This window comes from Pleuronectes platessa, chromosome 1 (genome assembly GCF_947347685.1).
Source record: "Pleuronectes platessa chromosome 1, fPlePla1.1, whole genome shotgun sequence".
NCBI lineage: Eukaryota > Metazoa > Chordata > Actinopteri > Pleuronectiformes > Pleuronectidae > Pleuronectes > Pleuronectes platessa.
In genome coordinates this window covers 13,500,750-13,516,341 of record NC_070626.1, presented here as the reverse complement: position 1 = coordinate 13,516,341, position 15,592 = coordinate 13,500,750, and the positions used below count along the sequence as shown (strand labels likewise).

General features: G+C 40.0%; 1 protein-coding gene across 1 annotated transcript in view; it reads left to right on the top strand.

Annotated features, from left to right (window-relative positions):
- The window catches only part of LOC128442130 (transmembrane protein 266-like), a 36,827-nt gene extending 31,167 nt beyond the window's left edge, over positions 1 to 5,660 (top strand). Inside the window, exons 8-10 of the mRNA XM_053424398.1 lie at positions 1,431 to 1,626; positions 4,709 to 4,771; positions 5,023 to 5,660. Of these exons, the coding sequence (XP_053280373.1) occupies positions 1,431 to 1,626; positions 4,709 to 4,771; positions 5,023 to 5,660 (897 nt within the window). The remainder of the gene's footprint in view (positions 1 to 1,430; positions 1,627 to 4,708; positions 4,772 to 5,022) is intronic.
- Positions 5,661 to 15,592: the final 9,932 nt, after the last annotated feature.

Genomic DNA, 15,592 nt, shown 5'->3' with positions numbered 1-15,592 from the left:
CTAATTTACACCTTTTATAATCCTGGGAATCTGTTCCCTGTTGGAAACTCGGAACTGTCACTTTTACAGTGAAATGCACAGCTACAACTTTAAAGTGAGCTCAGACATTGTCCCAAATGATTACTGTACGCAATTGTGGGTTCCAATTTGATATTACAATTTTCTAATTCACTGCTTTGCATTGAAGTTAAAGTTAATTTATAGTAATATCACTGTCTCATCTGTGAAAGGACAAGCTGTCTGTACATTTGACACGGTCACTGTTTGACTGAAGCTTTGACCATGTAAGAAACTGTCAGCTCAAGTTCCACCAGAGGAGGGCAGCAGTGCCTCACAAACAGGTTGAGTCAGCCCACATATTCCATCATGACTCCTCAGAGCGCGCGCACACACACACACACACACACACACACACACACACACACACACACACACACACACACACACACTTATGATAAAAATGCAGACTATGATGAATAAATAAAATAAGACTAAGTGCAATCTTAAGACCAGACATAACAAATGAATTCATTAATAATAATGATTTTAGAGGGAAATGATCAGATCCCTCCAGATATTTTGTTTATCAGATTGATTCCCAGTCACTGTTTCAAGGTACAAGGTGATACCTATTTTTATGGGTGTTGCTATATGGCCTGATATTAAGATTCATGTTTCAGTTTGGAACAGGATTAATGTTCAATTTACCCGCTGCCTGTTTTTCACTCACTTTATCATATAATGGTATCTTGTCTGTGCACAATGCACTCAAGGCCAAAAACATTGAAATCAATATGGAGAAACATCAATGCTGTGTATAACAAAAACATTCAACAATACTTACAAATTGTTTGTAAAATGACCTGTCAAGAGACAACATATCTCAATACAGACACTTAGGCCATCACTTTGTGTTGGCTGAATATTTGGTGCGTCTGAACTGGTTTCACAGCCCCACAGGATTTTATATAATGTATTTTCATTCAAAAGCGTCTTGGACGAGAGGTGCAACATCTTCCTGTATCTATGATTTATAATTTGGCCTTGATTCAATCCCACAGACAAAATATTCCACTTAATTTAGTTAATCTGAAGCCATGTTTGTTTCAATATGATAGAATGTAATATCAGTTTTAAAGAGAATTACTATAAACCTTCACTTTGTTTAAATTTATGCTTTTCCTCTATTTTTTTCTTCTCCCCATATTTGTCTCATTGTTTCTCTTCATCATGTTTATCACTCCATCCTTTCTTCCTTTCGTCCCTGTTCTGTTTTTTCCTATCCTATTGTTTCCATCTCTCGCCTCACAACTCTCATGGCCTTTTTCAAATCCTCTTTTACTGCCTCTGTTAATTCATACTCATGGCCGACTGCTTTTCTCTCTTTTTCATTGCTCGTGCACCAACACATGCAACACAATAACCTGCAGTTTGAGATCAGGCAGCTCAGGGCCCACCTGGCCCAGCAGGACCTGGACCTTGCAGTAGAACGTGAAGCAGCCATGCAAATCCACCACGTCTGGGGCAAACAGGGCAGGAGTTTTCAGGTTGTCGAAGGCTTGACTCCCGGGGAGTCGGATGATGAGGGCGGCCAGAGAAACCCTAGGGAGCCCAACACCACTGCAGGTGTGTATATTTGTATACTGAGTTAAAGAATACACTGATAATATATGAGTTGGTTCTAAAATTTAATTTCACAAACTGAGCAGGGGTCTAATAGGCTTCTTAGACAAAAGCTAATGCATATGTTTGCTTGAGAAAACAGCATGACAAACCTGGAGAGAGCTGCAGCATAAAGTATGCACATAATTATGTGGAACAAAAAGACTCCAATGGTGTAACATCAGGTGAACTGGATGCCACAGCAGTGTACAGTTAATCTGAAGCGGTAGCCCTGGAGCATCTTCGAGGCCAGGCTCTTAGCCTCCACATGCTCACACACAACACCCATCTGACCGCAGGCGCTCTGTGATCAATATGAAGGGCAGAAAAGCTTTTAGGATCTGGTGAATCCTGGAGAAAACAAACATGTTCCCCCACACCACGTCGGCCCACGCAGGCTTCTGTCATTCCCCCAACTCTCTCTCTTACTGCCCCCCTCGTGGCGAGGACGGCCAAACCAACGCCGACCACTCGGGCTATTTCAGGTACAGAGTGCTCTGTGAATTGGGCCTTGTTAGTAAAGGAGTGGGCTCCTGTCAACATCTGTTCCCCTTCACCTGCAAACCACAATAGGGCACAGGGAGGCTCCACAGCGGCCACAGAATTACCCCAAGGGCATAGTGGGAAATCTGGCTCTCAGAAACAAGTGGGGCTTTTTGCAGAAACATGGTCACTGGGATGAGCACTTAGGCCACAGAGCTTGAGGCAAGTCGGGTCAACTCAAATCAAGTCGAGTGTATTTGTGTCGCCCAATTTTGCACGGTGTGTCTCGATGGGTATTCTCTCTCTCTCCCCTGCAGAGAGCCGTCACACTGTAAAGACCTCTCGTCCAGTCGGTGGCCAAAGTACTGAGCCATGTAAATCTAAATAACATCCATTGACAATTAGTGTTAATCAATAAGTTTCCTCACAGATGCAGTGACATGACTGCATCAGAGCAATAGAAGAGATTTACCAGCTGGTTTGGTTGGAAGCAACATTTATATTTATATTTCTGTATTTATCAAACAGTCCAAATAAAGGCCTCGGAAACATGGTAGATATTTGCTAATTAGCACTAAATTAGCACTAAACCCAAAATACAGCTGAGCCTAACTAGGGTTAGGGTTCTGAACCAGGTTCTGAACGAACTGAAGTTTTGACCTGATACTGAATGAAAAGTCAGGGAGTTGTTTTGTTGACACCAGTTTTGTGGATTTACCCTAATTAATTGTGACAGTGGACCTTTAATATATTATTTACAAAAAATGGTGCCAATTCATCCAGTACATATCAGGATCATGGTTGTGGACACATCAACCAACAGTCTGACACAGGCATCGCTAGAGCCAGGCTGCTCTCATGGCTAAAAGAACATATACAGTATATATACCCAACTGTGTATTCAATCTAAAGAAGAAATCAAAGACTAGTACACATACATTTGACCAAATTAAAAGTAAAAATAATTAGACAAAACATACTCAAGTAAAAGTAAAAGTACCACATTAACTTTTCTATGAAGAAATGCAAAAGTGCTTGCTGAGTGTATCCTTTTTTCCCTAACTCAATTGTCAACTAAATCTTTTAAAAAATCTATCTCTTCTCATTATTGATAACTTTAAAAAATATATATTTAAAAAAAACATACAAACAATCTACGGTTACATGTGAACATGTAACCGTAGATTGTGAAAATGTAGTGGAGTACAGATTTAATCACGTTTTTTTTACTTGAATACAGATTAGGAAAATGTTCTTAAGTACATCTCAACACAGAATCAGTTGCAGCGGTTGCTAATCTTCCTGAGGTTGATCTGTGGTGAAGAAAAAAAACCTCACCCTTCAAAAGGAAAGTTTACAAGTGAACTGAAAGGACCTGAGCACGACACCTCTCCTCTCCCACACACAGATGACAGCCTGCTAACTTGACTGTTACAGACAGAAGAGGACAGTCTTTTATATATGCCGGACGGCCCATTCTTTTTTTCCCTTTCTTAAGATTCATGTGTTATTAATTGTGGAGTGATTGTCTCAGTCTTGTTTTAGTGAGTGCAATGCTTCCTCTCCAGGGGTGGCTCAGGGATTAATATTTTAGACTGAAAAATAAATGAAATTACCTATCAGAGTCTCCAGCGTGTCCCGGGGGACGGGGGCTATAGCACTCAGGGTACTCTGGGTTCGCACTCAGCCAGCGGACAGTGAGCTCAAGACCAATCAAGCGGACAGAAGAGCGTGGCGGATCACAGCCAGTCACAACGCACACTGAGGCCTGCAGGACCGGAGGGATCCCAGTCTGAACAAAGAGCTCCCACTCTCCTTCTCCCCCTTTTCTCTCGTCCCTGTAACCAACCCCACCCTGTCCAAGTTTATATCTGGTGCACCAGGGTGCAGCTAATGCAGAGCGAAGCTGTCAATATTAAGTTGTAAACACAAGAGATATTTTTCCATTTGGAGTACTTTACGCTGTTAACAATGACATGGACCAAAATACCTGCAGAGAAAAAGGTGTGAAATCCAATTAAAGTCCTTTTACACTATATTTAACCCTAGATTTAAATATACACTGCTAATTAAATAAATCTCTGGTGCATTCTATATTTATATTCTATATATGATAATATGCATCTAATCCAAACAGTATATTATTTCTATATGCATTAATTTTTGTATGTAATCCGACAGTTCAATTAAAACTATGCGAATGATACAAATAATTTTTACATGTTTGATGACTGAGGTAATTTACATTGATTTAACTAATGGATGTAGAAGAGGTTCAATGAAAAATGGTTACACTTGGACATGGAGGACATTGTCGTGTGTTTCTTTGTAGCTATTAATATAAAATAAAGAATGAAGAGAAGAAAATAGTATGAATATTATTTTGTTGTAATTTTCCATTATAATTATCATTCAGGTCCAATTTGTGTCAAATCTGACATGAACAAAGTTGAGTAGTAGCAGCAGAGTAAGAGACACATCCATGTTTTTGTCTGAAAATGCTGCTATCTATAAAAATTATAATAATCATCTCATCATTTACATTATTTCTTTATTGACTCAGATCCAGCTGGACACGATGACATGAACAACTACATCAGCCAATACTACAGTGAAGCAAGCAGTGGTAAGGAACTTAATATTTAGTAAAACATTTAATGGTATATTAAAAAAATATTAAGCCTGATAAAATGCTTGTTTACTTTCAATGGATATATTTATTATTACTTTTCCTTTACATTTACTGTAAGATTTAATCAGTCCCAGGTTATAAAGTTTTCTCCATCTGGTCGACACAGTTCACTGCTGGGAGTTCAGTGTGAAATAGAAGTAATTACTTTTTTCTGTGTAGTCTGACTTTTCCTAATTGTATTGCAGATGCTGGGGCTTCTGGCCTAGGCACCCGGGTCATCACCATGGCAGCCATTGACGTCCACCTCCCCACCCACACAACTCCTCTTCTATCCAACCCCATGCATGCTGTGGAGCGGGTGGGCAGCGCAGTAAGTGACGCCTCCACCAGCTTATTACAGTCCAGTGGCAGCCTGACGGCCCGGCCCCGCAGCCTGAGTAGCCACAGCCCGGCCTCGTCTCTGACAGACTGCAGCAGCAGTATGGCTCAGGACCTCAGTCTGAACTACAGCTCTCATCGCTGCTGCCCTCCTTCCTTCTCAGGCCAAGACCCTAGGGACCCCAGCATGATGGTGCAGGAACTACTCTCCTCCCTCTCTGAGGACCCCTGCCTCGCCCAAAAGGGTCTGGTGGTGGACCCTGTCAACCTTAAGCTTCCCAGCCCTACGGGCTCAGAAAAGAGCAGTCCCGAGCTGGACAACAGGATAAACATGTTCAACCGCAGGAACCAGGAGGAGTGGCGGGGCCGGGGAAGGGGGTGCGTGCTGTTGCAGACCAGGCCACTGATCCACCTGCAGGGCGGCACCACTGAGCGATCCCTGGAGGAGAAGTACCGGCTCCTGGGACCAGCTGACACACCTCTGGGTCACATGTCTGACACATAAACTACGTTTACACAGAAACAGAACGTTTTTTATTTTCTTTCTTTTTACCGCCACCGTGTTTGGCGCCAATCTGAACTCCTGTGGCAGGTTTAACCTCACGAGAGGGTAACACCACTTAAGATTTCAAATGTTTCTGTTGCTGTGTAAATCCAATCTTGGCCAGTCCAGAGCGAGCTTGAGGCTTCGCTTATAGCTGACACTGATGCTTCTTAACTCGATGTGTTCAGAGCACTTGAACAGAAATGGCGATAAGAACTCTTACGCCTCTTTGTCATACTGTCCCTTGTTCCTCTGTGATGGATTTTGAAAATCATAAACGCCCTGAAATAGCACAAACAAAACCCAGACAGTATCCCAGTAACAGGGAGTCTTACAATGTGTTCTGTGACGCATTCTTCATCAGGAATTCTCACTTTGAATAGGTCCTTAATGCACTGAACCTAATGTGAATAAAAACCAGCAAGGGTCCATTCAAGCCTACACTGAACAAAACGTAATGCTGAACAAACCTTGACACCGTTTTCCGAAGCTACAAAGATTTGTTTCCTTGATATTCTTTTTCTTTTGATTTGTATCAGCGACTTCAAACATTCATCATGCTGTCTTTGTTGAAACAGTCACAGGGTACATAAGACTGGCTTACATTCAAACAAGTTTCTTCTTTTTTACCTTTTGGCTTTGTGTCACCTATTTGTTTGGAACATCAGAATTAATTGAACAGAACTTTTGTTTTGGTAGGGTGTATTTGTGTGGGTGAGATGAAACGTTAAATGACTGGATTCTTCAAATAGTACTAGACTGGAGTGCTTGTAGCATGAACCTTTAAAAAAGATAGTGTGCCCTAAATGGCAAGCAAATTCTTTGCACTTTAATGTTTACAGACACTTTTGTAAACTTGATACATGGAGGACGTTATTGCCAAATGCAGGTGTTGTCATTTGAATGAAAATAGCAAAAATAAACGTTAGTATTTCCTTATATGCTCCTTGTTTACTGACTTTTGTTGATTATGTTCTTTTAATTGATTTAAAGCTGCACCAGGGACACTGCAGTGGCATCAAACCCTTGTGCCACGTGACGTTCACTGGGCGGGCTCCTAGGAAATATGTTTTTTTCTCCAGTGCAATGTACAACATTAGTTGATCATCACCTACTTATTTGCATATGAATTTGAAAAAAAAAAATCTAAATTATTTAAGGTTATCAACATTAAAGGCCCTGTCACAGCAACTGCTAATTGTTCAAGTCATTATCAGTGTGTCGTGAGAAGAACCAGCTCCCTAATTACCCCCGATAGTATCATTAATTCACAAGATGTTGCTTGTGAATTAACTGCTGTACCATTTAGTTGCTTGTCAAATGTTTACAAGTATCCAGAGAATGTTTTAATTGTTAATAACTCGTACAGCTGCAATCATCTATCAACACAAATCTCTTTCAAAACGTAGTACTTAATTTACAGAGCTGTTCCTGAGGATCGTTTTTTACCACTTTAAACGTTCACTTAATTTAGTATTAATGTGTTTGTAAATGACACTTACTTATACAAGCACACATATCCATGATAAATACAAACAATAAGATTACTGTCTGTAACTTTGCAGACTAACACTGACACTGTGTTTCAGTGACGATAATTGACTGATGCTGAGTGTAGACACATAATTGATTTTGAATTACCTCTTTTTATACACCTTTAAAGAGCATCTGCCAGTGTCTCGCTTTGTGCCACACACAGTGGGTGTGTATCAACTGATAAGGCACCGGAAAAGATCTTCTCATATTTAAAGGTATGGGATGTGAATGTTTGAGTGACAAGTGATGACACAGTGAAGGGATAATGAAAATATGAAACTAAGTGAAAGCCCTCAGATGAAAACATATCCACACAATTTGACTCTGCATATCCGCATTTCAATTAGATTCTAATCTCTAAAGATGCATTCTTCTAATATTTGGGACATGACATATCTTTCGTCATTTCTCTCATATGTTTCGTTTAAAAAGAAAATGTTATTTCGAATGGACTGTTCAAAGAGCCTGTCTCATTGACGGCAGCCGTCATGCAGGTTGTAGTTTTAGTGCGGCCTTTTCATGTCAAGAAAAGTGGTGACAAAGCGCCGCCTCGCTTGCCACATACCTCAGCAGGCTGAAAAAACAACATTGTGGATTCCAGTGGAATTAGACAAATCCTCACGTGCCTTTGCAGATCTGCAACTTCCAGCTTGTGGCAAAAATTATCTGTAAAACGTCAACAACAATCGTGAAGTCCGTCTGAGTTGTCACTGATGAGTTTCCATCTCTTGGAAAGAAACTCTCAGCCTAATACGCCACTGATGTCTTTGAACACATTTATCTACATTTTCGCAGATGTATGCACAAATAATGTGCATTTGCAAATGTGTTTACACATTTAGAATTCACAATACACATTTACAGATTTTGACACGTTTTCAAATCTAATTACACAAACTCACACATTCTGAATTGTGTACATAAGCAAATATTGGTTAACATTCGTGGATTATTTTACACATTTACAAATCTTATTACGCACACATGGAATGAGATACAGACACAACTCTACACACACAAGTGAAAATTCGATTGCTGGAATATTTCCCCCCTTCTTGGCCCCAATATTGCCCCCCCCCCCCCCCCCCCCCCCCAACTCCAAACATTCCTCTATTATTATTTCGAGTAACTCAGGAAAAGGTTTTCAGACACAACCAGTTTTCAGTAGCCAACTGTGACGTGGCTCATTTGAAATGGGTTAACATGTAAGTTGATAACCTGGACCTGCAACCTGCTCGTAATTACCAGACCCATCACATCAATCTAGTTTACAAAAACAACAACACTATCTTCTGCCATGGGACTGATGAATAAATAATGATCTGCTTGGCTGCGGACACGCACAAAGGAATCCTGTTGAACACCGGGTCCAAACCCTGGCTCGGCCTCTGTGTGTCACGGCTGCCTTGATATTAATACCTCAAGTGGAGGTGCTGTGCCTCCAATCTGAACCCTCCCCAGCTCAACCAGCCATGTAAAGGAAGGGATAAGTGAGACAGCTTAGCTCTCAGCCACAGAGCGCGGGGATGAAGCTAAATTGTTTGTTTGTGCGAGGAAGTAAAACCTGAGGATAAAGCACGAAGCGCCTTTACAACTAGAGTATTCATGAAAAGTGAGCCTGAATGATTCATATGAACCCAATTTGCCAATACGTATCATAGTGTAAGTTAAGAGTCCGATTTTGACAGGCGGGGACACTGAGCAGACCTTTAGGAGACATGTTAGGAAGTAAATTGCTTGTGGGACCTCTCCGGTGAAAGCAGAGGTGTAGTCCCTGTCACACTCACAGGAAGCTGAGTGAATTAACAGTGACCATTAGACATTTAATAATTGAGATGTTTTAATAACGGCACAGAGGAAGTCACTTAAACTGCATTAACATTACATGATCATTGCTCTCATTAAGGAAGGGAAAGCGATGACCTCCGAGGTGAGACTTACATCTTACCAACTCGTAGGTGATATAAGACACTGAATTCCTTCTTTACAATATCATAGTTGTGAAAACACGTCTATTACACATGATTTTACTTTTATTCTCCGATTAAAAAATATATTTTTGGGGAATATCGAGTTAAGTGAACATTTTACTATGATGTGCCATATAGTTGCTGTATTTTCTGCAAGGGCTGTACTGGTCAAAAATGCTGTTACATTTTCATTTTAAATTACAATTAGAATTTTACAAGCTATATTTCATGTCAATAATTCATATAAGTAGTTATGAATTATGCTAACCACAGTTGTCGTATATGACTCAACAGCTAGTTGTTATCCCTAAAACTTGACTTCAAGGTGCTATATGTAAATGTCGTAAGTGCTACACAAGCGTTAGCAGTTAACTTACTTATCCACTCACCCTGCTTTGGCGATCTCTCTCTCTTTCTTCGACTAAACACTTAGAGAGGGAGATCGACACAAGTAACATAGAACTAAAGAGTGGAAATGGAAAAGGAGCCATTCTCCCTGCGACATGTCAGTGTTGGTTTGTTTAGCCACTTTGGCCTTTTTATTTCAAATGATGTCTCAAATGCACTGGTCAACTATTTAACAGCAATATATTCTTCATAAAACTGTTTCCACAGAACATGTGTGCACATTCTCTATAGGTGATGTAAAGCGGCAATTACCAATATTTATTTTATCAATAATTGATCACATGACCAGTGTTATGACCAGTGTTATATTGATTTGCACGGAGATATTTCACTGACTTTGCAGTTCCTCTCACTCCTCTGGGCTTCATCACATTTAATTGTGTTGGTTTTCTGGCCTCTTACTTTATTGCTTTGGTTCACTGTTGCTGCTCTAATTGCTGTGTTTTCAGCAGCATTAGCTGGTGAACCTATGTAGCATTTAGCTGCTGAAGAGCCAGCTTACAAGAGCTTACAATCAGGAGTTGTTGGAGACCATTGACAGACTTAATGTTTAACTTAAATTCATCCATTCGGGCCAAACCGAAAATTAAATCCAAGTTAATGTTAATGTTGCTGAAAAGTTCATCATATACATTTAAAGGGGAACAACATCAGCATTCAAGGGATCTCTATTGTCACTGTGCAGGTGCAATGGAAGTTTGTGTACTTGCTAATGCACTTATCTCACTTCCTCAGCTTGAACAGTTTGCCGCCAATTCACTTGTTCCTGTCTGGGTTTTTGTGACAATTAAAAAATGTTTAGATAGTAGAAAAGACAAAAAAATTCCAAATAGGAACTTTATATTTGATATTATGAGTAAAATGAGGATTGTTTAACAGGAAAAATATCATGTTTTCCCTTTTTTCTGTACAAGAGATATTTAGTGATTCCTGCAACACCAGGGTGGTCTTGTTCGTGAACGTGATTTCTTCTCGAGTGCTTGGACGGGATTGTGAGCGTCGCAGCCCAATGGCACCGAACAGCTGGGCATAATGTTGAAAGAGGGTCAATCTCATTGAGAAGAAATGGATGTGGGGAGAGTGACTGCATTACTGCGGCGTTCTGACAGATTCAGAACACGTCTCACACAGGACACTCTTTCACAAGGCTCTGGAGCCGGAGAAAAATACAAATAAATTATACATCGTTCTTTAAAAAGCTTCTCAGGTTTTCTTTTTGAAACATACTTCTTAAGTGCTCATGGATCCAGCGGTTCGCCTGGTGGAAGAAATCCACTCAGGAGACTGTTGTCATGGCTACTGAAGACTTTTTTTAAAAAATTTAAATACAACAGTTCTTCTGGTACCCTTCCCTCAACACGGTGGTGATGCTTCTTGGGTAAAAGTGGGTCAATAACTGAATAAAATAGAACTAATAAGCCAGACCCACGGAAGGACTAAGCTCAATCACTTCAGTCCTCTTGAGATAAAGATATTCATTATTAAATAAGTATGTATTAAATGCGAATGTTTTGAATAAGCTGAAAATAGGAACAAAATACAGATAGAAATAAAACCATAAATGGAATGTTGAGTTTTCTTTGCCCAATGTAAAAATCTTTAACTTTTTATTTCCTATAAGAAATAAGAAAAAAAGAACAAACAGAGAAACCTGATCATTTTCTCTTGTTGCTCCTGCATATGTTATAAGAAGTTCCATGAAGAGGAAAGCAAGTTAGTCATGTGATAAACACGGGGACGCGACTGGCTCAGTCCTCTGGGAGATGGGACACTACATCTCTCTGTGCTCCAAACAAGTGAATACAATAATCTACAGAACATCAAAATTAATTCAGCTATCCGACGTGTAAGGATGTACTTATGCATGACTTGCTACGTAAAGACTCAATTAGAAAACCTTTTTAAGTAAAAAGCACAACTCCGCAGGGAAATGGCTACGCACTGATTTTCTTTTTCAAATCTAACCAACATGTTTGGTATATGTGTTCATACTCAGTCCATTGCTCCTGAAACAAAGGCATAAGCATCACAAACTAAGTTTTAAGACCTAAGTTCATACTGTCAGAGAACATGAATGATTTACACTCATTTTTATTCCAAATCTGAAAAAGTTATTCCTGTTTTTCTCCATCTCTGACTCACAAGGATCATTATTGTTCCACACATACACTTTTTGAAGTAAATGGGAGTTTTGTCTGTATTTAATGAAATACATTTATGAAACAACCTACAATACATATTTGCTCTAAGTAGACCATACAAATAGAAATGTCAGCTAAATTTTAATTGACTTGCATTATTTGACTCCTGCATTTAAATAAACTAACTGGATAAAGAGTCTTTATTAACTACATTAACATTTTGATTCAATCATCAATAATGTAAATATTTGAGTGTGCACTGTATCTGTCAAAAATTAAAATCTATCTCTAGTTGACAAGTAGCTATTTAGCTACTTTTAGCAGTGATTTTGATACAAGTGAATGATTATCTTCAAACTGAGCACGGGGATCAGCTGGTAAACTACTTTTATCTTTATCACTGTACTTGTTATTTGTGTTAAAGTTATCGATAGTATATTCCTGAGTGATTTGGAGCAGAAGCCACAGATATCCTTGCAGCATCTCTGGCCATCATCAGGGCAGACACTGGCATCAGCCGCCCAGAGTCCGGTTACCTTCAACTTAAGTCTGAGTTGGTGGCCTCGGCAAAATCCCAATCACTGTCCCGGCCAGAGCTCGGGGTGTCTGCCAGCACGTGCTGGGGCCTTGCAACATTTCCATCTGGCCTCTGGGGAGTCGCACATCAATTGCTCTCAGCTAAATGCACTCACATATGAATATTTCAGTACAATTTAATGTTTCAGCTACAGCCCCAAAGGAGCAGAGCATCAATTTGTGAACACAGTTCTCCTGGAGTTAAAAGCCAGGCTGGATAATACAGTATGAAAGGCACTGTCAATCTAAAGGTCCTTTTTGAGAGAAACCGAAAAAAAGAAAAAGAAAAGCGAGCCCCCTTTCCCTTCAGAATCCAGCTGCATGCTGTACAGGCAGCTTTCCAAAGTTTCGTCTGGAAAGTAGGCGACTGGGGCAGCTTTTAGTTCACCAGAGTCACCGGCCAATTTGCCAAGCTCGGTCAGCTTCCCCGAGTCCTGGCTGTCTGCCATTTGGGCTCCACACGCTCACTCACAAACACACACACACACACACACACGCACAGCTGGTGGAGGGACTGGGTCAGGGAGCCGTGCACCTGCTGTCCTGTTAATAAAATACCCCAAAGTGATCCTGAAACTGCTTCCTTCACACAGAAAAGCTTCCCTCAGGTGTGAGAACATGAGTGATCTACAAAACACGCAGATTGTGACACAACTGAGATAATCAGGTGGTTGGTAAGCAGAATCCCAAAGAGCTCATGGAAGAAGAATAAAGCACCGATGTAAACGATATGTGAAATCATCAACTCATTTGAGTTGTGGAGCCAAGTATACATGTACAGTGCCTTGCATAAGTATTCACCCCCCTTGGACTTTTTCCCATTATGTACTGTTACTAACTGGAATTCAAATAGACTTAAATAAACTTTTTCCCATTTGATCAACAAAACATGCATAGTACTTTGGAGGTGCAAAAATAAATTTTATTGTGACACAAACAATAATGAGAACAAAAAAGTTGACATCTGTTGGGTGCATAAGTATTCACCCCCCTGTGTCAATACTTGGTAGAACCCCCTTTCGCTGCAATTACAGCTGCAAGTCTTTTGGAGTATGTCTCTACCAGCTTTGCACATCTAGAGATGGAAAGGTTTGTCCATTCTTCTTGGCAAAAAAGATGAAGCTCAGTCAGATTGGATGGAGACCGTCTGTGAACCGCAATCTTCAAGTCTTGCCATAGATTCTCTATTGGATTGAGGTCTGGGCTTTGACTGGGCCATTTTAAGACATTAACATTCTTTAATCCAAACCATTCCTTTGTAGCTCTGGCTGTATGTTTAGGGTCATTGTCCTGCTGGAAGATGAACCTCCGCCCCAGTCTCAAGTCTTTTGCAGACTGCATCAGATTTTCTTCAAGGATTTCCCTGTATTTGGCTCCATCCATCTTTCCCTCTATTCTGACCAGTTTCCCTGTACCTGCTGAAGAGAAGCATCCCCACAGCATGATGCTACCACCACCATGTTTCACTGTTGGGATGGTGTGCTCAGGGTGATGGGCAGTGTTGGGTTTTCGCCACACATAGCGTTTTGCATTGAGGCCAAAAAGTTCAATTTTGGTCTCATCTGACCAGAGCACCTTCTTCCACATGTTTGCTGTGTCTCCCACATGGCTTCTGGCAAACTCCAAACGGGATTTTTTATGGATCCCTTTCAACAATGGCTTTCTTCTTGCCACTCTTCCATAAAGGCCAGATTTGTGGAGTAGACGACTAATAGTTGTCCTGTGGACAGATTCTCCCACCTCAGCTGTGGATCTCTGCAACTCCTCCAGAGTAACCATGGGCCTCCTGGTTGCTTCTCTGATTCATTTTCTCCTTGTCCGACTCTTCAGTTTGGGTGGACGGCCTACTCTTGGTAGGTTTGCGGTTGTGCCATATTCTTTCCATTTTCTTATGATGGATTTTATGGTGCTCAGAGAGATGTTCAAAGCTCTGGATATTTTTTATAACCTAACCCTGCTTCATATTTCTCCACAACTTTATCCCTGACCTGTTTGGTGAGCTCCTTGGTCTTCATGATGCTGTTTGTTCAGTAATGATCTCCAACAAACTCTGAGTCCGTCACAGAACAGGTGTATTTATACTGAGATTAAATTGCAGACAGGTGGACCCTATTTACAAATTATGTGACTTGCAAATGTGACTTGTGAATGCAATTGGTCGCACCAGATCTTTGTTAGGGGTTTCACAGTAAAGGGGGTGAATACATATGCACTCAACACTTTTCAGATTTTTATTTGTAAATAATTGTGAAATCCATGTAATATTTCCCCCCACTTCCAAATGATGCACTATTTTGTGTTGGTCCATTACATAAACTCACGATGAAATACATTTTATCTGTGGTTATACCATGACAAAATGTAGAAAAGTCCAAAGGGGGTGAATACTTATGCAAGGCACTGTATATATTCAGTGAATTTTTCAGGGTAGTTTCAACAGACCATTATTATTTTCCATCATCTGCAGATTATAACCTCAATCATGTTCTTAAATGGATCAGTTTAAAAGGTCTGAAAACTGTAAAGAAAAACTCCCATCAAAATGCCCAGTAGAACCAGACCAATAATCATACCCTCACACTAAGTGAAAAATATTCACTGTTATAAAAAACGGTGAAGTGGTTGTCTTTCTTGATTCAATTTATTGAAACAAAAAAATCACAAAAATGTGTTGGTAACTACTTTGTTACTAGGTAGTTTTTATTATCTGGCAAATACGATGAATAGTAATGTTTCATAAGGTATATCAAGCCATTATCATTTTGGATTTATCCAGAGTATTTGAACATGCCATTTGACCTCAGTCACCACAATGTTTAATCCAAAGTTATGTTCTTGCACTGAGCTAAAGGAAAAAGATTTTGTCTCGTGGATTTCTACCACCACATTAAAAAAATTAAACAAACATACAATTAAAGTCATTCAAATATGTAATGCAGTTTGTTTTTTTTATAAAAAAGAAAATTATGTTTCTTTGTACTTATTAAAATGTTAAGATTGAAAGCTTTAACAAGTAGGTTGATAAAACATCAAATTTGCAGCCCTCTTCATAGACATTCCAGTTATTTTGTCCGCCTCCTGCCTCATATCATGTTTCACTCGAAACAGTTATAGCGACAAAAACATATATATTTTTTTTATTTCACCTTCTCAGCAAATAATATTTACAGTGCAGCTTCTGCGGTGTGTGTGGAGGCGTCACACACTAAGTGGCGGTGTTGTTTTGACTGGTCCAGAGATGCTTCTTTCCTCATTTAAGTGA